This window comes from Euprymna scolopes, chromosome 41 (assembly GCF_053919585.1).
Source record: "Euprymna scolopes isolate OS-2025 chromosome 41, ASM5391958v1, whole genome shotgun sequence".
Lineage (NCBI taxonomy): Eukaryota > Metazoa > Mollusca > Cephalopoda > Sepiida > Sepiolidae > Euprymna > Euprymna scolopes.
In genome coordinates, this window is record NC_136522.1 from 70,495,538 (window position 1) to 70,519,857 (window position 24,320).

The following is a 24,320-nucleotide window of genomic DNA, read 5'->3' on the forward strand; positions in this document are numbered from 1 at the left end:
TTTTGCACTTGCGTGGCTGCTCACTATTTACAGCTAGTTTGTTATAGTAAAATCATTTTAATTGTTCTATTTAGAAATACTTTTAAAAGTTGATTTATTTATAGATATTTTTCAATTATTAGCTGTCAGCAGTTGCGTTTTAAACTGAAAGTAAGCTTTTTAAAAGGTATAAGAGTTATTTCCCAGTTTAGGCTATGAAAGTTACTTTGTGTTGGATTTTCATAAACCATAATGGACATGTTTTATGCTTCCCTAAAGCCAACATACGGTTCTCATCAGATCACCGAAGTTAAGCAACCATGAGCCTGGCCACTACCACATGCAAAGGCTAGGTGCTGTATGTACTGTGCAGAATTGTAGAAATTTCCAGGTTGGTATCTGGGGGCGTGTTCAACTCATGGGGGTAGATACACTCCCTAAATCAAGACAGAAAGCAACAGGAAATTATCGTCTTTACTTGTCTTCCCAAAATTACCATGGCTCTACAATTTGGACAGCCATGGTTACCAATGCTGCTTAAAAAAAAAAGCATGCAAATCCAACAGGATATATCTTAGACAGTATGTGATTAATCCCTCCACCTGCCAATATGTTTTGACTGGGCAATGCCAGGTATATACTGCTTCAGGGTTCGTACAGATTTTTAATGTCCATTTTCAAGGCTTTTCAAAGTTTTGCAAGGCCTTCTCCAGACAAAATCCAAGTTTTCAAAACAAAATTTGGAATTTGTTTTACAATCCACAGTGATTTAAAAAATTCAGATTGCAATTGGAGAGTACAGACGACGCAAAGAAAGTTTTTCTTTTTTTAAGGTGGGTGGGGGGTATTTATTTACCCCTCCCTTCAATTAAATTATAAAGGAAAGCAATATAGGAGATTTGAATCACCCCCCCCCCACAAAACTAGGGAGCGTAACTCTTGTACCCTACAATACTTCTATGCAATTTCAGAACAGTTTGGATTTTATTTTTAATATTTAAAATACTTTAATGGTGTTTTTATTAATACTTAAAAAATAATTCAATAGTATTATTTACTTCGATTTTATTTTTAATATTTTGACACACATTTTTACTGGACATAAAGAATACAATTTTCCAGGCCTTTTCAAGATATTTTACACATTCTCAAGGTAAGAGAGAAATAAGGCCTTTTCAAGGCAAAAGTAAAAATTCAAGTTATTTTCAAGTCTGTGTGAACCCTGTACAACACTATTTGGTCTATTTAGTTTCTAGGCCGGAATATATAAACATTGTTTGAAATGCGGGATGCCAAAAATAAACGAACAAGAGGGACGCTTATAAACATAATTATGAGAGATAACTGAACAATGTATTTTTTGAACTACTGTTCTTATCGTGACCGTTATTCGCACACCATTTCAGTTCATGTAACCTTTTTTCTAAAATTCAAATACACAACACATTTGGTATAAGCAACAGTCCATTTTTATTCCTCGTTGTTTCTCTGTTATGGTGGAGAGAGACAGAGAGGAGTATATCGTTGCGTTCGCTTGGTTGACAATCAAATCTCAATCTGCCAATCTTTTTGTGTCAACTTTTTAAAACATCAACATAACCAGATTCCTTTAACTGCTACATTCCTTATCAAACCATAACAAATTTTGTTTACATTCGTGAGAAATATTGAAACAATTTTGATTTAGCTGTCATGTTCCCCACATTCCATCCGCAGACACGTGCCACATTTTTATCCACATAAATACATATATGTATATATACTAGCATGTCAACCCAGCTTAGACCGGGCCCTTTGTGTAATATTCTGACCTTCTTCAGGTGTATCTTGTTGAACTTTGGGAAACTTTCTGTCGAATCTGGGAATGTGCAGTGAATTTCGAATGGAACCTTTTCTTCAATCCACAGGGGAAAGCATGCTCTCGTTTCATCAACCGTCGATAGAAGTCTTAACTAAATTGTAATTGTATTTTTGGATGTCGCCAGCACCGAAGATTGAACCCCCCAACCTCCTTACAACTGAATTTTACCAACTACTTTATTCATTATGGCACAGGCCCTCGCTGACAATTTGGTACTGGTGCACTTATTGATCCGTGCTAAAATAATAACATTATTTAGAAATAATAACATTATTTAGAAAGTCATTCATTTCAATTGATGTCAGATGGGGATCAGAGCATTGATAATGCAAAGATAGAAGCTTGGTTTTATATGCATTGAAAGTAACCAGCCACTTTTTTTTCCCCCCATTGTACCACATGCTCAAGATAACAATTTAGAAAGCCATTCTTAACATGGGAACGGGAGGGTGTTGTGTACCTATTCTGTACTTTCACCTGAGAATTTAATTAAAAAATATATCGTAAAACTTTTAACTTGAAGATACTATTTAAAAAATAGCATGGATCAATAAATGCACCAGCACCAACCATTTTAGTATGAATCTTAAACTAATTTTGATTTTACAAGGGTGTTTTAAAAGTAATACCTCCTATTTTTTTATCTTTTTTATTTAAAAACTTTTTTAACTAAGAAAATCAAATTTTATGAGTATCAGAGGAGTAATTGTCTCATTTGCCATTTTGAAAAAAAAATCTAAAAGAGCGAGAGAGAGAGATAACTCAACAATAATTCAAAACATGAAAGATTTATGCTGTAATGCCTATGAATTCCCATTAATCTCTTAAAAATGATTTTCTTTATAAAAATAAAACTACTTTATCAATTTACGTGATTTCTGGAATATGATAGTTTTTTGTTACAGATACCAACATCATACAGATTATTCTTTATTTTTGTTTTATACGAGGTGGTGGTGGTGGGGGGGTGGATTTGGACAAAAACCACCTTTCATCTTAATAAATAAACGAATTTCAACCAAAAAGCAATTTCAGCGAAAATCCACTAAAAAGTGGCAAACTCACTCCTGTGCATGTAGAACAGGAGACTTTGATGGTTTAGTCACATTGAAAAGAATCGATGAGAATTCTTGAGTTAGTAGATATAGAGCAGTTAAGGTCGCAGGGTTAGTTCAGAGGAAGAAAAACACAGGAGCAAGTAACCCAAAAGAAAGAGGGATAAATAAAGACCTGGTCAGAGAGAGAGAGGGTAATTTAGAAGTCAATTTCTAAATGTTATCCAACATATAAAATGTACAATAATGTAGGAGACGTATTTCTGCATTTCACTTTTAACAGATTTAATTTCATACGTTTATATCAAAACTAACTCACCTGTTTTCCTCCATTTTTTGGAATAAGACTTGTTTAAACTGTAAAAAAAAATAAAAACAGCAATCAACAATGTTATAGACGATACATGGCGGAACGATAAAATTGTCGCCCAAAAGAAAGCAACACTACAGGTTTATTTTAAACATTTATTGGAAAAAAATCGATTCAGGTAACTCGATTATGTAGCAAAGCTGATATGTATTCAATGCAGCCACCTTCAGCCTCAATCACTGCTTCAATACAGGCCCGGAACTGGGAGCATGGTTTTTTCCACAAGTGCCATCGGAAGCTCGGCAGATGGCAGTGATCAGGCTGCCTTTGGTGTTGTGGGAGGTCATGTTGATGATGCTGACATATTACGAAATGAAGCAGTCCAGTAGGTTATGGTCGGAGGAGGAGGAGTGGGGCAAGTGTTAAAAGGGTACAAAGTTGTCGCACTCTTGACACCAAGCCTGGGTCTCTTTGGACTTGTGGGTTAGCGCCGAGTCCTGCTGCCACACCCAGGGTCTGCCAGTGGCCACCTGATTGTATCAACACACTCTTCAGCACATCCAGGTACACTTTAGTGTTGACTTTCAAGCTGACTTTGAAAATGTGATGTGGCCCTCACTTGAAACGAAAGACCATAACGGTGGCTGGAAACTTTTTCATCATCCTGTGCACGTCCCGGTTATTTGTGGCAATCCAACAATCCATTTTGAGGATGCTGGCGATGGTTCTGTTGTTATAACTTTGATCGGTAGAGAGCATAAGTTGTATAGCGGCGTATCTCCACTTTTGCAAATTGAACATTGTACCACTTTCAGACATAATAGACGGCTCCTATCACTCTTGGGATTTGTACACAACTGGCAAACTAGTAGATGGTCAGCAACAAAAAAAAAAGAAAACCCAGTTTTCAGTTAATGGAAATGGAATCATGTAGTCTTTTCTAGGGCAATAATTGTGATAATTAAGGCGTTTAACCTAACTGCTTATTTAGAATTAGATCTTTTTTTTTGTTACAAGGCTCGAAAGCCACTCGAGGATAAGGGTTAATGAATGTAAGTTGGTAGTGTAGTAATCGTTAATGGTGTAAATTAGGATTATTTATGGGGACAGTTCAACAAGAACTTGTTTACATTGGACTTGAAATCTACCAAATTTTAATTGACTGGGAAGCAGGCCAGTGGAACAGTGTTTCACATGTGGGCACTTCTAGGAAAGAAACTTTGTTCATGGAACCTGCATTTAGATTTAGGCACAGATAGCTAGTAGAGTGTATTTTTGTGAGTTTTGCAAGGAGGGGGAGCATAGATTGGAACACAGACGAGCACTTGCCATGAAAATAACGATAGACCAAAAACCAAGCTCGCAATGTCTCTTCTGTGGGAAAGAGGTTGGAGCGAAAAGAAAAAGTGCACCATCTACTAGGGTCTGAAGCTGGTTTTGAGCTCCTGCCCAGATGTGGCAACAGTATTCCATTTTAGGACGTCTTATACAGATAGAGAATTGTATCAGCAGCAAGAAAGATACTTATTGAAGCCATACAATGATGCAACCATTTTTTCCAGCAACCTTGGCAACAGATTTGATGCAAGTCTTACATTTCAGATCAAGAGCAGTCCCAGAAGTTTGTTAAGACATAGTGATTCTCCAAGACGACAGCCATTCATTTCAATTGGGACCAGATTATGATACAAAGAGAGATGCTTGGTTTTAGATGATGCGTTAAAATCAACCAGCCACCATTTTCCCCATTGCACCACGTGCTCAAGATCAGAAATCTTAAGCATTGTTATTTAAAATGTTGCCATAGATTATGGTGTCATCTGCATTTACATGATTTTTGGAATATGACATCTTTGAGATACATACTCATTACAGAACAGAGATTTTTCTGGAATTTTTTTTTTTTAAATAAGTGTAATTCTAAATAAGCACTTGACACTGTTTCGATCAGATCATTTGGTGGGGAGAGTAATTGGGTTGTGGGGACTTGTCTGTAATGCTTGTTATTATCCTGGACATGGCAACCACTTCCGAGATGTTAAACATAAAATGATAGGGAGGTTCAAACAATTTCGGTTAGAATAATAAAAAAAAAAATCTTTCGATTAATGTCTGGCATCCGGTAGAATGCCCCATTCCCAGCTTGAACAAAATAAAATTGTAAAAAAATCTGCCAGTTAAACTGAGCATGATGATGAGAAAGCAAAATCGAAAATTCTTTGCTAAAATCAGAACTTACCCAGAAGCAGAATAGTCTTTCTGCTGAAATCTACCATCGACATTGTTTTCGGCAGAATTTTTGCACTTATTTTTCTTTTTTATCAGACGTTCTTGTTCGTCGTCAGAAAAATCGAGGAACTAGAAAAAGAATAAATTATCAAAGATGCAAAAATTATTTATTGAAAAATGACTTGAATGGTTCCATCTGCTGAAATTCAACAAAATTATAAAAAGATAAAATAATAACACAAATATTTGCACTTTTAATTACAAAATTTTAAAAAGAAGTTTTTATTTTATTTTAAACTAGTGAGGGGTACCCGGCGTTGCCCGGGTGTTTGTAGGTGTTTGTGAAAAAAAAACAGGTGCCCGTGAAAAAAAAAAACGAAGCTTTTACGACACACAGTTGGAAAATAGTAAAGTGTGAAAAATCAAACAAACAGGTGCTCGTTTTTGATTGACGTGACAGCGATTTTGTGCGGGACAGTTTTTAATGAGGTCAATAAATCGGTTTGTTTGTTTTCAAAAACCCGCTCCCCAGTCTGATATGACGAAGTCGACATTGAACAAACTGGCTCTGGGCCTGTTATTAGAGTCTAGGTTCGCTTTTTTTTATACCGAAAACCGAATGTAACACGTGCCGATGCGGGAAATGTGGAATAATTAACGTTTGAAAGTCAATAAAATTAAATAGAGAGGTGAGCTCCGTGGTTAACTGTGAGATATAATTTATAGATGATATAAAAAGTTTTAAGAAGTTGTGAACCGAGCAAGCGCTTCTCTGAAAACGCCTTTTGTGGACATCGAGGAAAAGCATACATACATACACACATACATACATTTTCGCTTTTATATATAGATTTTATAAGAAATATTTGTTTATGAAAGCATAAAAAATTTTTTTTAATTTTAAAAATAAAAAGTTTTTTTATTTCCAATGTGTTCCAAGTTTTGTCTAATAGGTCTTTCGTGTTTTGGTGATGCAAAGTTCCGTGGCTAACATTGCTTCAGAAACTAAATAATTCATTAATTAAAAGATTTCTCAAACATGTTTCAATAATTCTTACAGAGTGCAAAAACGTTTTCAATAATTCTTAAAAAGAAAAAGCATTAAAATTTCAATAATTCTTAAAAAAAAACATTAAAATTTCAATAATTCTTATTTAAAATAAGGACGAAAATCTATATATATATGGAAGGCAAAAGTGGCGTTTTTTTTTTTTTCGCCGGGAGTTCTCCAGGGGTGGGGGGAGGGGCTGTCTTACTATTTCTCAGAACTTTTTATATACCCCCTGGATCATAATATGTTTGCAAAGGGACGTCGTGTCTAGATTTATTCTGATTGACTTTTATAAAATTCCCGCCATTCCATTATGTCGAATGTTTGTTCAGCTTTTTAGTATAAATAAAGTGAAACTAAATTGAGCGAATGAGGTTTGATCAATGCGGTGAAAACCGTCATATCAGACAACTGCTATTCATTTGGACTGGTTTTCCACCACCATCTTGGGGAAACAAAACAAAACCGAAAAAAAAAACTGGCTTCCAGCCAAAGTTAAGTGCGGGATTTCGTTCCATTATGGCGTGATGTTTGACCTCATTAAATTTACACACACCTGTCACATGACTTTTTAATCGTTTAATTTCAACCACTTTCATTCCACTGCCTTTGTCGCGTCGAGGTAAGTTATCACACTTTATTTCCGCCTTCGCCTCAAGGATTTGGGGTCTCAGAATGATATCTAACAGGGGACAATAAGGAGTTGAGCAGCGACGTATTTGTTCGCATTACATTGAACCTTCAGCAGATTAGGAAATTCCAAAGTCAAGTAGCCTGACGGAAGAAACTATTAGAGTAGAAAGCTTTCCGGCATCTACTGACCTCAACAGTGAGAGGGTGGGATTTTGTTGCTTGTCTGGGTGTATGTATGTTGAGGGGGTACAAGTGCAATGAATTCATCAGAGCACATTCTGGGGATGGGACAGAAGTTGGAGCTTGGGTGACAGTGTGAGACATAATAGATTTGAAATTTTTTTTTTTTAACTCTGATGTAGCCCAAATAATACTCTGTGCATTGGTAAAATTATGGCTTTGTAGATGTATGTTTTGGTTAGAGTACTATTCTAGCACAGTAGAGGAAGTGCACCTTTTTTCACAGCAATATCAAAGAAAAATTGAAAGGAAGAAAAAAAAAAACTTACCTTTTGCGGGGGTTCTATATCATGTTCCCAAGAAGCATCGGAACCTTTCAAGCTAAGAAAAAGAAAAAACAAAACTTTTTATATTAAAAAAAAAAAAGCAGCAGGTATTGTGTTTCCAATGCAAGAAAACTATATTTAAAGTGAAGGTAACAGCAGTTATTTTCTTTTAAGTTTTGTTTATTTTAAATCCACATTTTAAAAAAAAAAAAAAAATGATATCTGAAGACAAATGTGAAATGAAATAAAGATGAAAAATATTAAACAACTTCCACTTATATATCTGTCGGGGAGTACACGTATACGGGGAGAGAAAAGGAGAGAAAGAGGGAGGAAAAGGGCAACAGTTAGGACGAAAGAGAGAAGACCAGTGGGAGGGCCAGAGGGAAAGGAGGGCGAGAGGGCCAGAGGGAAAGGAGGGCGAGAGGGCCACAGCGAAAGGAGGGCGAGAGGGCCACAGCGAAAGGAGGGCGAGAGGGCCACAGCGAAAGGAGGGCGAGAGGGCCACAGCGAAAGGAGGGCGAGAGGGCCACAGCGAAAGGAGGGCGAGAGGGCCACAGGGAAAGGAGGGTTAAAGAGAGGGCCACAGGGAAAGGAGGGTTAAAGAGAGGGCCACAGGGAAAGGAGGGTTAAAGAGAGGGCCACAGGGAAAGGAGCGAGAGGGCCACAGGGAAAGGAGGGAAAGGAGCGAGAGGGCCACAGGGAAAGGAGGGAAAGGAGCGAGAGGGCCACAGGGAAAGGAGGGAAAGGAGCGAGAGGGCCACAGGGAAAGGAGGGAAAGGAGCGAGAGGGCCACAGGGAAAGGAGGGAAAGGAGCGAGAGGGCCACAGGGAAAGGAGCGAGAGGGCCACAGGGAAAGGAGCGAGAGGGCCACAGGGAAAGGAGCGAGAGGGCCACAGGGAAAAGAGGGTGAGAGAGAGGACACAATAGAGGTGGACAGAAATAAAGATGAAGCAAAAAAAATTGTCACATTTATCGATGCATAAATAAAATTGTGCTCACTTTTTGAGATCACTCATAAAAACATATTTTGTATATTCTTCTTCTTGAGGAGCACAAAAGATCTCCGTATCAACTGGAATCGACAAGTTGTCCTTATCGAGAAGAACTGTATAGAAAGGTGCAAGCACTGGTCCGATGATGTCATGCACCTGCAAAATTAAAAGAATACATTTTTGGGGGGTTTTTTTTACATCGCAACAAGAACACACAAAAAGTTTTCATCTACAAGGTGTAACGATAAAATAGTCGCCCTAAAGAAAACACTACAGCTTTATTTGAAAACTTTTATTGAACAAATCAATTCAGCTAACTTGATTATGTAGTAGAGGTGACATCTATTCAATGTAGCTGCCTTCAGCCTCAATCACTGCCTCGAGATAGGTCTGGAACAGGGAGCATGCTTTTTCCATAATACTCAGCGGATGGCAGCGGTCAGGCTGGCTTTAGTGTTGTAGGAGGTCATGTTGGGGATTTCTAGATGTACGACCAAACGAAGTAGTCTAGTGAGTTCAGATTGGAGGAGGAGGGGAATCTGAAAGAAGGATACAAAGTTGTAGCGCTCCTTCTGAAGCCAAGGACTTGTGGGCCAGTGCCGAGTCCTGCTGCTACACTCAGGGTCTGTAAGTGGCCACCTGATTTTGAAGATGTAAAGTAGCATGATGTGGTCCTTACTTAAAACCAAAGACCATAACCATGTCTGGGCACGTCCCTGTTATTTGTGACAATCCAACGATACATGAAAGTGCTGGCAATGTTCCTGTTATTGTTTCTTGGATTGGTAGAGAGCAGGAGTTGTACAGCGGCGCATCTCCGATCTTGCTCATTGAACATTGTGTCAGACATGATCAAGGCTCCTATCGCTCTTGGGATCTGTACACAACTGGCCAACTAGTAAATGGTCTGCAAAAAAAGGAAAACTGCTTTTCATCAAACGGAAATGGAATTATGTCGCCTTTTCTAGGGTGACAATGTTATCGTTCCACTGTAGATGCGTATGCGAGTTTGAGAATTGAAACAGAAAATAACTTTCTTCGTAATAATCGTCTATTCCATAACAGTGGTCATTGTACTTTATTGTGGAACGTTAGCAGGTCATGTGACTGGACTCCCTTTTCACAAACTGAACTTTCCCAATACTGCAACCACTTTGGTAATATTCACTCTCTCACACTTACAATAGAAAGTCAATGTTAGAGTTAGTCATCCATTATTTAACAGGCAAAAATCTAACAATGCTTCTAAGGCACCAATGAAAAGCGACAGACTTTGTACACAACCTTGCGTACTCCTACTTTAACATGAAAGCTGTGACTAAATGTGCGGTTTGACTTTGAACATTTCTGTACACTGCTAGAACAAGCTTCACCAACTTAAAAGGGGAAATAATCTAAGTAAGATAGCAAATATTGAAAACAATGTTGCACTCGCATGTCCATAATTTTCAACATACAAAAAGATCATTCCAGTATACTTTTTTTCAAAAAATAACACCCTTTAAATATCTCTTTACTTGCCTCCCGATGAGGACTAAATCCGAACAGAAAACTTCAACTCGATCCCGACTCCTAGCATTCTCACAGGCATGACTCCAGCTTTGACTAAATATTCTTGTGAGCCCAACTAAGCACTTTTGCAAACGCAACTCCTGATCCAAACGTTCTTGCATGCCAGATTTCTTCCCAAACCTCTAAGACTTCCACCCCACCATCGTAATTGTAGGAGCAATTATTTTGCTCCTAGTTATTCAAGCCTGTGAACTTACCTTGCCAATGCACGTCCGATCCTTTAGAAATACGATACTGTCCTGATCAATTGGGGATGCAAATTCTGCCCGGACAACAGCTGAAAATGAGTATAAAGTTATTGCCGAATTTTTTTATTTTAGGTAAATTAAAATGTTTTTAAAATAAACTAAATGCTTTGTTATATTTGTTTATGCAAATTAAAATATGCTTTTAAAATAAAGAAATTAAAGTCTTTGTTATTTTTTTCTTTTTCACATTTGGTACTTGTGCAGTATACCAGGTTTTCGAACAAATACATTTCAGGTGAAAACATTATTACATACTTACATGTCACGTTGAAATTAGTACAAATTCCAAAAAAAAAAAAAAATAATTACAAGAATTTATTGAATTATCGAATTTTATGTCTTAAAGTGAAGGTGTTGTCCGGTCAATTGTGTAGGACAAACTAATTTATCTCCCTTGCTTTTCTTGAAAACGTTGAACAAATTTCTTGAAAACGTTGAACAAATTTCTTGAAAACGTTGAACAAATTTCTTGAAAACGTTGAACAAATTTCTTGAAAACGTTGAACAAATTTCTTGAAAACGTTGAACAAATTTCTTGAAAACGTTGAACAAATTTCTTGAAAACATTGAAAATGTTGGTCCACTTGTATCTGATTTTGGGGGTTGAAAACTAGATTTTAGCACATCTTAATCAGGTTTCATAATTTTTAGATTTTATACTAATTTTGAAATGATACGTACGAGGTGCCTTAAATAAGTTTCCAGACTTTTCCCGTACGGGCACTCTTATTGATAGTACAAACATAAAACTAGTCCCCTTTATAGTAATCTCCTCCAGCTGCAACGCATTCATTGTACCATTCCAACAACTTCTGGAAGAAGAGTTTATGACAATTTTAAATGCGTGTACAAATCCAGAAGCAGAGATGAAAAATTGAAATAAATTTGAAATGTTTTTCCATCTTACCAATGTTCATGATAACAGAAGTAATCTTTCCAAGCATCTGTAAGTTGACATCATCCCCGACGCAAATGTTAAGGTTTTCAAGGGCAGGTAACTCCTAAAGAAAACAAAAACAAAAATTGGTGCTTATTTAGAACTAGCGGAGGGGGGGGGGTACCCAGTGTTGCCCGGGTGTGTCAAGGTGGTGTAGTAAGAAACCCCGAAAAAAAAAAAAAAATTGTGGAAGTGGGGGAATCAAAACAACAGTAGGCATAGGCAGCCCGGGTGGAGAAAGGTATTTAAAAAAATTTAAAAAAAAAAAAAAAAAAAAAAAAAAAAAAAAATTAAAAAAAAAAAAATTTAAAAAAAAAAAAAAATTTTTTTTTAAATTAAAAAAAAAAAAAAAATTTTTTTAAATTAAAAAAAAAAAAAAAAATTTTTTTAAATTAAAAAAAAAAAAAAATTTTTTTTTTAAATTAAAAAAAAAAAAATTAGCAAAAAAAAATTTAAAAAAAAAGTGATTTAGGCTTGAACCCATAACACGAAGGAGAAAAAGATAAAATGGCCAAAACCTGAAGTCGCGAGCATTAAAATTAAGGCTAGTTAATCCAACGGAGATGACTTGCGAAAATGTAAAAAAAAAACAAACAAAAAAACAAAAAAAAAAAAACGACCCCTCCTTGTATAAAACTGCTGAAAAAAAATTGAGGGTGAAGGAATTAATGTTTTTGGCCAATTTTTCAATATTTGTCATCCGAAAGACCAAGGTTTAAAACGATACCGGTTTCGTCATGGTCCAACGTGTCTGCCGGAAGTTTTTGTGACACACACGTCTTTTATATATATTAGGCTAGCCTGGGTACCGGGTATTGCCTGGGTGTTTGGAAATGTATGTTGAGAAAAAAAAAAAAGTGGTAGTAGGCAGGCAGGCTCGAACCCGTGACGCGAAGGCAGAAAAGAAGGTGAAAGAAAGTTACTCCCTGACGCGACTGGAAGTTCGGAACGTTGAAATTAGTAAAGTCAATCCAACGACTACAATGACCTGCAAAAATGGCTTGCAAAAAATCGACCCCCACTTTGTATAAAACTGCCCAGGTGAGGGTGAAGGAATTAATGTTTTTGGCCAATTTTTCGATATATTTCGTCTGAGACGTCGAGCTTCAAAATGATACATTTCAACAGACAGGTGAGATTTATATTATAGATTACAGTTCATTAAATCTCCACACTAACGTACTGTACTTGCAATAACCCTTATCCCTGAGTGGCTTCCGGGCCTTGATAAGTGGTGACCACCGTGTAAAAAAAAAAAAAAAAAAAAAAAAAAGAAAAACAAAATATAGAAAAAAATCTATGCTGTATGTACTCTTCACAGAATGAAAATGTCATATTCCAAAATTCACGTAAATTGATCAAGTATTTTTTTCAATTAAGAAAAGAAAATTATGAGTTTTAGCAATAAAAAAGTTTTAGTTTGAACAAAAAAAATCTTCTGCAGTCGAATAGAATTTGTAAAATTGAATTTCAACTAAAACCAATGTTATGTACCTGTGAAAATTAGTAACATTATTATGAGGGACATTTTTTTCCGCCCGAATGGATCAAAGGGGGAATGAAAATTGCCCTGTCATGATCACTGCATTCATTACATGAAAGTTTCATCATTATGTTGCAGATGTTGATGGTGTCAGAAGCAGAGATGCCTTTTTTTTTTTTTTTTTTTTTTACATAGGCGTCACCACTTATCAAAGCCGATAAGCCACTCAAGGATAAGGGTTAAAGAGTGTAGAGTACACATAGAACAGAAAATTTCCGCCATCTCTGTCGACTGTTCACGCAAAATACTGCCAACCTAGAATGCCTCATTGAATTCCTGACAAAAATACATTTAGAATAATGGTGACTATGTAGAAAAATTCCAGAGCAAAAAATAAATTCTGGAGCACAAAAGGTTGCTCATTTTAATGGTATCACTCTCGTCTTGGTAGTTCTTCAACGTTTTTGAGTAGAAAAAAAAAAAAGGCTATTCTTCCAAAACAACCCTCATACGAATATAAAGAACTGAAAAAGTGAGATAGAAAGAAATAAAGAAGATATAATGAGCAGAAAGCGACTAATTTATGATTTTGTCTTTTTTCTATATTTAATTGACAGTAATCAAATTCTAAGCTTTCAATAATCGTTTCTAATCCTTTCAAGGTGTTGTCCATTGTTACCAACTGACAATCTCATTTTCCTTTATCCTTGAGTAGCCCCCAGGCCTTGATAAACAGTGACTCAAGCTCACTAGATTACCTAAGGACTCCTTTTTTCTTTTTTTTACTTTTTTAAACTCATGATTCGAGTTACACAAACACAATAACTCCAAGAGGGATAGAGAGACCCCCCCCCCCAAAAAAAAACAGATTCCATGAATAAAGCTTCTTAGAAGTGCACGCCTGTGGAACTGTTCCGTCTGCTTGTTTCCCACCTGACTACAACATGGATGTCTTCAAGTCCAACATAAACAAATTCCTGATGAACCGCCCTCTTAAGTAAGACACTTTATCAAATCTCAACACTAAGGTACTGTACACGCAATAACCCTTATCCCCGAGTGGCTCCTGGGCCTTGATAAGTGGTGATTACCTTGTAAAAAAAAAAAAAAAAGGATGAAGGGATGTAATGAGTCGAGAGAGACTAGTTTGAAAATTTGGCTTTTTTTTTTCATTTTTTAAATATTTAACTGGCTTTGCAAACTCATTTTTTTCTGATACAGACAATAATCCAATGGATGACCCAACGGGCCATTCTTTTTCAAGTTAAACTAGCAATACACATGAAAAAATTTAAATGGCTTAAAATATTTCAATATTGGTGTATATAGAAAGAGCTTGATAAGCTAAGAAATAATTTTTTTTTAATTTTTTAAATCCAATTAAAATCAAGGAAGTTATGACTATTTTTATGCCCTGCATGTTTGGATATTTTCCCCCTCTTTTTTCTCCATATGCGTTTTGTCACATTTTTTTAACTACTTTTTCAGTAAAAATGCTATATCTTTGTTAAAACACAAGACTAAGCAATGAAATTTGCCATATAAGTGTATTTTTGTGCAAGGAATCTGAATATGCTACTGGAAATCTCCAGAAATGAATGGTTTCCAAATAATCTGCAGTAAATGCACATAAATATGATGCGATTGCTTAAAAATGCCATGTATTCGTTAAAAGAAAAGAAGTTAGAGAACTCAAAGTTTAGTTGTAATGCATTTTATGTGCCAAAAACTGAAATCGAAATCTAGGATTGGTTAAAAATGAATATATTGCAATATTTCTTTGGTATTATTGTAGATTAATACCTTCTGTTACCCCTCCCCCATCTGACCCCCTCTCCAAAATATCTGATTCTACTTTTATTGAAAATTGCATGTGAACAACTTGAAAAACTTTAATAAAAGACAAACAAAAATTATTTTAGAATTTAATGTAAAAGGACTTCCCATTTTGAATCATTCGAGCGTTTTAGGGCAGTTACCCCCCCCCCTTTCCTATGATAGATAAATCCTGTGTTTTTTTTTTGTTTGTTTGTTTGTTTTCTAAAAGGTTATTATGCATGGTTTTAAGAGGGTCTTTGTGCAATTATGAGAACATAGGGAGGTTGCCACTCTGACTTTAGGTTAATGATAGGACTAAGGAAAATTATGTGTGAACATCCTGAAGACTTGATAGAAACAAAACAAAAACAATTTTAGAATTTAGAGTGGGGGTTGGTTTCACATAAATGTAAAATAATTCACCATTTTAAGACGATTCTAGCGTTTTAGGACAGTTGACCAATTTATTTGGGTGGAGGGATTAATCATGTGCACTTTTCTTTAAACGTTTTTATGCTTTTTCTTTTTTTACGTTCATAGGAGCTCACAGAGGAAGTTTGTTTAGTAGGGAGCTTTGCCACTTGTACTTAGCGTTATTGTTAAGGTTAAGGTTTTAGGAGGAGGCTTACCACTCGTACCTAGGATTAGACATAGAATTAAGTGAGTTTTTGTTTAAGAGGATGTTTGATATCCATTGTGAAACTTTACAAGAATTATGACAAACAGACAAAAATAAATGTTATTTAAAAAAGTGATGTCGCTCTAACAGAAAACATGATGCTTGGAAAAATATCAAGTATTTAAATTTTATTTAAATATAAAAAAAAGAAACAAGTTTTTGCTAAAGCTGACAAATTGTTGAAAATTTTGAATTAATGTTATTTTGATTTTTAATTACATTTCATGTCTTTTCCTACCGTTGTTATTTTTTAAATGAGCACCTCCTACAAATATTTAAATATTGATTATTTTTATTTAATTTTATTTTTTTAATAATCGGGTAGATTAGTTTCCATTCGATAATAATTCACTGAAAGCATTTTTTAAGGGACGAAAATTAGAAGTGTGTGTACCGTTCGTACACGTGAACCAAAACATCATATTTCACATTTTCGCTTGTTAAAATATTTTAAAATTTACTACTACCCAATTTTTAAAAATATTTGTATGGTTGATAACAAAATAGCTCTAACTAAACATGTAAGAATTTTTTTTTTTTATAACCAGATTTTCAATCAAAAAAAAAAAAAATCGATTTGGAATAAAAATAAACAACAAAAAAATAAAAATAAAAATAAACAACAAAAAATAAATAAATAAAAATAAAAAACAAAAAATAAATAAAAATAAACAAAAAAATAAAAATAAACAAAAAAAACAAAAAAAAAATAAAAATAAATAAAAAGAAAAAAAAAACAACAAAATGAATAAAAATAAAAAATAAAAATAAACAAAAAAAAAATAATAAAAATAAAAAACAAAAACAAATGTCTGTTTTGCTGCTGAGTCCTACTATCACTAATACTACAGAAGTCTTGATTCAAATTCATAACGATTTTTTCGGATATTATGTTTTTAAATTGCTGCGTACCACTAGAGAAAACACTGTTCAATCATCTTTTTAACGAATAAACATAGTAAAAAGATTGTTTTATTTAATAGTGAGTGTCCGAAGAAAATTTTTCCAAACTTTCAATACTCATCATTTTGAAATCTTTTTTTTTAACACAACAAAAAAAAAAAAAACGAGTGGTCAAATGAATTTTGGACACTCGAAATTATTAAAAATTACATCTCTTGACTAATTTCCAAATTTCATTAAAAAATTCTTAACAGAAACACGGTACGAATGTTTAGAAATCCGGGGAGTGGGGGGGGGTCGTTACAAAATCTTACCGAAAATGCTGTTTTATGATGTTCACATTTTTATAACTTTATTTGCTTAAAACTCTAAAAATATATAACGCATTTTATTATTTACTAATTCATTTGAAGGTATATTCATTTCTGAACAAAACGGTGGTATTTTGAAGACTTAAAGTGCTTTGGTTTTTAAAATATGACTATTTTAGCAGAAACCCCTTGAAATCTGTGATTATCCAAAGCGTTTTAACGGCCATGTGTATTGCTAGTTAAACTATAAAATTCATGTAATGAGATACAAAATTTTTTAAAATATACTCGAAAAAAAAAAATTTTTTAAATTGATAAATAAATAAATAAACTAACCTCTGGAAAGATTTCTCCTTTTACACGAGGCCTTCGTTCTTCACTGAGAAAAAGAAAAAAAAAAAAAAAAAAAAAAAAAAAATCAATCAAATCATGAATTACTCGTAATGATCAACTAGCGGGGCCTGTGGAAATTCCACAGTGGACAGGACACTTTCATATGTAATATATTGATGTTGGCATTCTGTGGATGTTCAGCATAAATGGAGACGCCCTGATATTATTGTAGCTCTTTTGTTAAAACTGCAAAAGTATTTATATATAAGCTAGCAGGGACGCCCGGCATAGCCTGATCGTAAAATACAATTAAATATATTTTAATTTACGCAAATTTTGTAAGATCATTTTTTTTTTTTTTATCGGTTCTTATAAAATAGTTATTTCAAAAATAAAAAAATACATCCATATGACTTGGGTGCATCAGCTTGAATCGAAACCAAAACTTATGAAGAAAAAAAATATATGCATAATATATAACTTGAGTTCATTCAGCTAGAGTTGAACCAAAACCAAAACATATTTTGTGGATGTTCAGTATAAATAGAGAACTATAATGTTATTGTACCTATTTACTATGCCTCCCCACGGGACAGAGTTAGACACCAGGGTCGTTTTTTAACGAGGAGAAAAGGTACAGAAATAAAAAAATGTCTCAGTCGTGAGGGATTTCTCCTCTACCGAAAGAGAACAAGAAATGGAAGTGCAGCATCTGAAGAACAGATACTACACTTTGATCTTGGCCAAAAGGCTAAGTAGTTTTAACAAAAGTATTTATCTAAGCTAGCAGGGACGCCGTAAAATACGTTTAAATAGGATATTCTAATTTATGCAGATTTCTTATATATTATTATGGAATCAATTTTCTATCGATTTTTATATATTACAAAGTTGTGATTTCAAAAGTAAAAAAATTATATCCATGTGACCTGGGTGCATCCGCTGGAATCGAAACTGAAACCAAAACTTTGGAAGAAAAAAATAAAATATGTGTGTGTATATATATATATATATATATATATATATATATATAACTCGAGTTCGTTCAGCTATAACTGAAACCGAAACAAAAACTTGGTAAAATTATTACAAGAAATGGAGGGTCGGAAGAAAAAGATGTAAGTGTGACACACAAAAAAAAATACACGCTATTGTATTATTTATTGAACACGTTTCGTTTTGTAACGAAATCTGATAATGATGCTGAGGGTGAGGAGGGTGCTGATCTTAAAAATTCAAATTTACTACCAAACAAAACAACGGCAACCAACAGGAAAAAAAAAAAAAATATATATGGATTATTCGTACTAGTTTCCCCACCTTTCATTACTTTTCGATAGATGTAACCAACACAAGAGCCCATAGCTAGCATTGTCAGAAATTTCGTGAAAACTATTGAATAATTCCACCCGCTATCTTTTGGAGCTTATAACTCCTCGAAAAATGTAATTCAAGCCCTAATTTTTTTTTTTCAGTTAAAGGAGCAAGGACCAAGGTTTCATTTTAAAAAAACAAAAAACATTTTTTTTTTTTTAAAAAGGTTTTAAACTTCGGACTTTACAGGTAAGTTTCTAAAAAGCACTACTTTTTTTTTTTGTTTTAAATTTGAATATATTATTTATTGATCCTTTATCTCCAATTTGTGATATATAAAACTTTGGGTCATAAATTAATTATTTACTTTTTAATAGACATTTGAAAATGGGGGGGGGGGGCATGAATTAAAAAAAATCGTTTGTATAAAATCTTATATTGAGTTTATTGGAAAGAGCATAAAATTTCACATTGAAAATATTGTAAAAATAGAATCAATCGAAAAATTTTGATAGATTTTTAAAGTTTAAAAATTGAAAAATACTGAACTCGTAACATTCAATTAATTTCATTATTATTTTTTTAAAAATATTTCTATTACTTTTTATACAACTTTAATAGTTTATTTTGGAAGTATAATCCATAAAAAAAAATAAACAACCCATTTTTAAAAGAGAAATTACGAGTTTTTTATATTTTATTTCCAGTTTCGTGTTAGGTGTCAAAAATGCCTACAAAAATTCTGATACACCTAGCCCATAGCATAACGGATAAAGTAAATAAATAAAAAATGTTATGCGCACATACGTTAGCCTTTACTAAGGGAGCGATTATTAAATAAAATGATTTTTTGTTTTTTGTAGGGTTTAAGTGCCTCCCTAAATGTTAGAAGTGTTTCTAAGGTTTTTAAATGTTTGGAACTTGTGTTCCGCCAGTTTTTTTTTTTTTTTTTTTTTTTTTTTTTGTACGTGTGCATTTTTAGTACCGAGCTAAAATAACGTTATTTTGAAAGCCATACTTGCCTTGTAACTATTCTGTGCTTCCATCTAACAATTTAATAAAAAAAAAAAAAAAAGATTTTTTTTACGACCTGTCCCAGCGCAGTATAAATACACACATCTCCCTGTGTTAAGAACAGCTTTCGGAATAAACACCCCAACTAACCTCGAAAGTCATTTTTAACACGGGGAGATTGGGTGGGGTGTTTATATTATGCTGAGTCAATGTTCTCCGTTACGCCAACTAAAGATGCCTCAACAATTGCTTAAAAAGAGTGACGACTTTTAGAGGTTTTTAGGTATGCTGAAAACAAATATCGCAGGGCAAAATTAGTGCAAGAAGTTTTATTTGGCCGCCATCTTTGTTGTTTTAATGAAATAGTATATTGAGCATGTGTGTGCATGCTGCAGTGAGCAGACGATCTGTGTAGTTAACTCAACGCAATTCTGAAAGCTGTTCTTAACATAGGACGGTAGAGGATGCGTGAGAAATTAATCTCACAAACTCAATACTCCCTGGCTGAGGCAAAATAATTCCACAAATTACAAAACCATGCCTTTAAACTCAAATTTTATTCAGTTATAACAGCAAAGAAAAGTTATTGGTTTGGGTACAGTCTTTGCAAAATGGTGGGTCAGTTTTGCCTCCCAAATAGGGAGCCAGTAGTTAACTCCTTCTGTTTGAATGGTAGCATAGTTTTCCTTTGAAAAGGTCGATAATTCATGGTGTTCTCGGCAAGCGTTCTGATGCCTTTAATTAAGCATAAATTGAGTCCCTTGAAACCCTAATTTAATTGAGAAAAGTTCAAACATGTAGTAGATATAAACATGATAAAAATGTTCAAATGATGCCATCCTCTAATCGGGATATCTTCGGCAAAATATAAAGGTGTCTGCTTGTAGAAATTTCAAGTCCTTTTTCATCAAACATTTAGTTGATATAAATATGAAGAAATTGTTGCGCCTCCATTCTCGATAAGGCATTCTTCTCGGAGCCGGCTTTTGGCGAGTCTTACTCTTGCCAGAAGTTTTCTTAGACTGAAAAACAGAATGGATGTTTACAAAAAAGGCGCCAAGTAATTATCTTGGCCCATACAAATTAACCAATCACAGGCTGCCTACAAGAAATGTGCGTAGGCGGCTTAAAACATGAAAATGGCATTGTAACTGGAATTTCTCACAGATGTTTATTCCGAAAGCCATTCTTAACATGGGGAAGTGAGGGTGGTGGTGTTTATTCTGAAAGAAATGACGTTGAATAAACGTTTGCATCTCGTAGACTTAACTACACATCATCTGCGCATGCTCACTATCCCATTTCATTGAAACAACAAAGATGGCAGCCAATTCAAATTACTATAATTATGATGCATAATACAGGTATTTATATCTGTAAAACTATTTGTCTTCGCTAATTTTCCCTGTGATATTCGTGTAAAGGGATTGATTTATCGAAAAATGTAGAGGAGTCTTCAATTGCGTAACGGTGGACTTTGGCAGGTCGTAACCCCCCCCCAAAAAAAACAAAAACAAAAACAATCATATAGTCTACAAGTTAATAAATAAACCTTTTAACATTTTTCGTTGTTTGAATATTTTTTATTATTTTTGTAAAATATTTTTTTTTAAATGTGTACATATCCAACAATAAATATTTAATTTTATATTACATTTAATTTTTATATTTAATGTAATAAATTTTATATTACATTTAATTTTTATATTTAATGCAATAAATTTTATATTACATTTAATTTTTATATTTAATGTAACATTTTAAATGTGTACATATTCAGCAATAAATATTTCATTTTCTTACTATGTAAAAAAAAAAAAAAAAAAAAAAAAAAAATGAAGTATTACTTGTTTTTGTAAAATATATTTTCTAAAAGTGAAAATTTCATCAAAACCTTTCGATTATTACATATTTTAAACTAAAACATGCAACCCGGTCTCGTCGTGGTTTAATGGCGGAACATTTTTAGGCCAATATCAGATTTTCACTTTACACCGGTTTTTACTCGCACCGGCCGGTCTTTATTTAAAAATTATATTTACTTATACGCAGACTTTACTTGATACATTTTTATACAATAAATGTTTTGGTTTTCAAATAGTGCTCGCCCAGTTTAAATAATTATGAATGTCATTTTCATTTTCTGTTTTTTTAATAATAAAAATACGTTCCATGAAAAACCTCCCCGTTTTCATTAATTAAATCGAAACATTTCCAATTAAACAATGACATGCTTTAACTTCATTTACTTTTTTTCATAGTTCTTTCCGGAAGTAATTAATATCTCGTTTAATTGTTTTTGTTATTTATTTCCTACTTCGGCCATAGTTTAAAATACTGATTTCTCCCCGATTCTAATGACAGGTGCCCAGAAAAAATACTGGAGTCTCTATTTTCGGCGATAAACTGTAGAATTACCAATTTTGTCAAATTTGGTGATTGAGGAGAGGGGCGGCAAAACATGACAACTTCAAATTTGGGGTGGGGAGTGGGAAAAATTACATTCTAAACAAAATTTATTTTTTTTTTTTTGGGGGGGGGGGTTACATTTTCACGAGACCATTCTGTACTTTCACCTAACAATTTCATAAACAAAATGAACCCCAAAATATGACAAATTCAATTTAAGAAACATGACGAAAATTTTAATTTTTTGAGAATTAATTTTTGGTAAATGTGGCCTGGTAGACCAACACACAACATACCTTTAAAAACTTGTTTTCTAGAGTTTTCGAGTGTGCTCATAACGAATCTCGCATTAAAAATTGAGGCCGGCAACTAGTTTTTACAATATTGCAAGCATACTTTTCTGCATGTTATGTCGCCATCTGAAATGGCGGCCATATTTGTTTATACCGCGCGCAGAAACGAGGGGGGGGGACGACGTAATGAAATCACACGATAATGCGGAGCTGATCTTTTTTTTTCATTATTATTAAAACTGAACAAAAAAAAAAAAAAAGAAAAAAGCGGTATTTTTTTTTACACCTGCCCCAGTGTAGTATAAACACCCCCAACTTCCCATGTAAAGAACGGCTTTAGGAATAAACGCCCCCCCCCCCCAACATCGGAAGCCGTTCTTAACATTGGGAGATTGGGGGTGTTTATATTATGCTGATGCAGAACGTAAAAAAATACCTAAGTACCTTTGTTTGCTAACCATTTTCTTTTCGGTTTGTTGTCTATAATAAAACATACTGTGTTATTTCTTAACTTACCTTTCGCTGTTTTTGCGAGATGAAGAACGTTGATTTTTTGATTGGTCTGTAGTGTCGTCCTCCACGTCGGATGCTGACGAAGTCGAATCCTCGCTTGAACTGTCGTGCCAACTTCTGCCATCGTTATCCCTATAAACGGGGAAATCCGGGATGCTGGTGCTACTGCTGGCGTTCTCTCCGTTCTCCAGGATTGCTTTTAACTCTTCCGGTTTTTCTTCGATAACCGGAGACAACTTCTTGGGAAGTTCAACGACATCATCAACGTCGTCGTTCTCCACATTCATTTCATCATTCGAAGATGATCCGGAGGTAGATGATTCTGTTGATGAAGAAGAGGATGAAGAATCGCTTGAACTGTCCACGGAATAATGATCATCATCATCATCATCATCATCATCATCATCATCATCGCCGCTGTCATCTTTATTATCGAGTTCTTTGGGATTCCCCTTCTGATTATTATTCTCCGTTGATGATTCTGTCTTTATTTCAGGGACTTCTTCCGGGAGTTCATCCTTTATTTCGTCTCCAATTGTTTCCGGCGCTATAAATAAATCCGTTATGTCGTTATTGTTAGGGTTTGGTACGTTATTTTCATCTGTAATTAAAGATGCGGTTACATCGTTTACATCCGTTTCTTTTTTTATGGTAACCGTAACATCAACAGATGTCAATATCTCCATGGCGTCTTCCTGAAGGTTATCCTCTTCTCCAATATTTTCACGGGATTTAAAAGACTCAGCGGAATTGTTATTTGGGAAGTCATCGTTTGCTTCCCGTGGAGAGTGTTTTTCATCTGCAATTGAAAAAGATGCTGCGATATTGCTATTTTCGCCAGCGTCACATTTTAATAATTCCCGTGAGGGATAACTATTTTCATCTGTAGTTAGAAAAGATGTCGTTATATCTTTTTCGTCTGGTTTGTTATTTTCAAGGCACGGGGCGATTCCTTCGCTTATTTTGTCGTTTACTACACAAGGTCCGGAGTTAGGATTACTATCCCCAGCATTTTTTTCTTCCTCATGCAGCGGATCCATATTTTAGAAGTCTGTCAATAATAACATTTATAATCGAGTCCAAGAATATATTTCTTTCTTAAAGCAAACTTTAAATTTACTTTGAAATAGACATGTGTATGTGCTCTTTCACACATGCACGTGTAAAAAAAAAAGAAAAAAGATAAATATATTCAAAATTTTGATCGTAATAAAGATTATCTCAATGGCCAAATAAATTTAAAGTACTAAGTGAAACAAAAATCAAATAGCTAAATACATAAAACGTATACCTATATCAAGAAACCAAGTTGTTAAATTCTAGGAATGTTGTCTTTTTTTCATCGGCTTTAAAACCACGTGTAAGTGTACATACAAGCGGAGCTAGGACTAAAGTTTTTTGTATTTTCGAGAACAATTCGCATTTTTACTTAAATAAAATAAAATATAATTAAGTTAAAAGAAATTATAAAATAAAAGTAAATACGTAGTGTTTGATATTATTAATAGCAATAAACTGAATCAAATAAATTATTATTTCTTTCTTTATTAAAATGTTAAATATTAGTACGAAACTAAGATAAACGCGCGTGAACAATAAAACGCATTTGTTAAGTGATTTTTATATTCGGCACCAGTCGGCACCCCCAAAATAACAGAGATTAGACTATTTCAGTAATGATCCCGTCCCTGTCGATTTTGTATTAGGAGTTTAATTTTCTACAGTTCTAGGGGATCCACCCTCCCAGGCTTTGCCACCTCTCTTTGAGAAAGGGTTAGTTTATTGCTAATCGCCCGAGGCTTCCTTACCGGGGAATGCTAACGGCAGTTTTGCAGGTCAGAGTGCCCTCTCTTCCGGGGGGGGGGCGCTGACTT

At 34.3% G+C, this 24,320-nt stretch overlaps 1 protein-coding gene across 1 annotated transcript in view; it reads right to left on the reverse strand.

The window, feature by feature from the left end:
* Positions 1-23,848, reverse strand: part of LOC145266612 (uncharacterized) — a 30,615-nt gene extending 6,767 nt beyond the window's left edge. The window contains exons 1-8 of the mRNA XM_080122517.1: positions 22,450-23,848; positions 16,907-16,949; positions 11,347-11,440; positions 10,389-10,468; positions 8,627-8,775; positions 7,628-7,679; positions 5,445-5,563; positions 3,215-3,252 (exon numbers count right to left, since the gene is read on the reverse strand). Coding sequence (XP_079978643.1) covers positions 3,215-3,252; positions 5,445-5,563; positions 7,628-7,679; positions 8,627-8,775; positions 10,389-10,468; positions 11,347-11,440; positions 16,907-16,949; positions 22,450-23,486 — 1,612 coding nt within the window. The 5' untranslated portion in view covers positions 23,487-23,848. The remainder of the gene's footprint in view (positions 1-3,214; positions 3,253-5,444; positions 5,564-7,627; positions 7,680-8,626; positions 8,776-10,388; positions 10,469-11,346; positions 11,441-16,906; positions 16,950-22,449) is intronic.
* Positions 23,849-24,320: the final 472 nt, after the last annotated feature.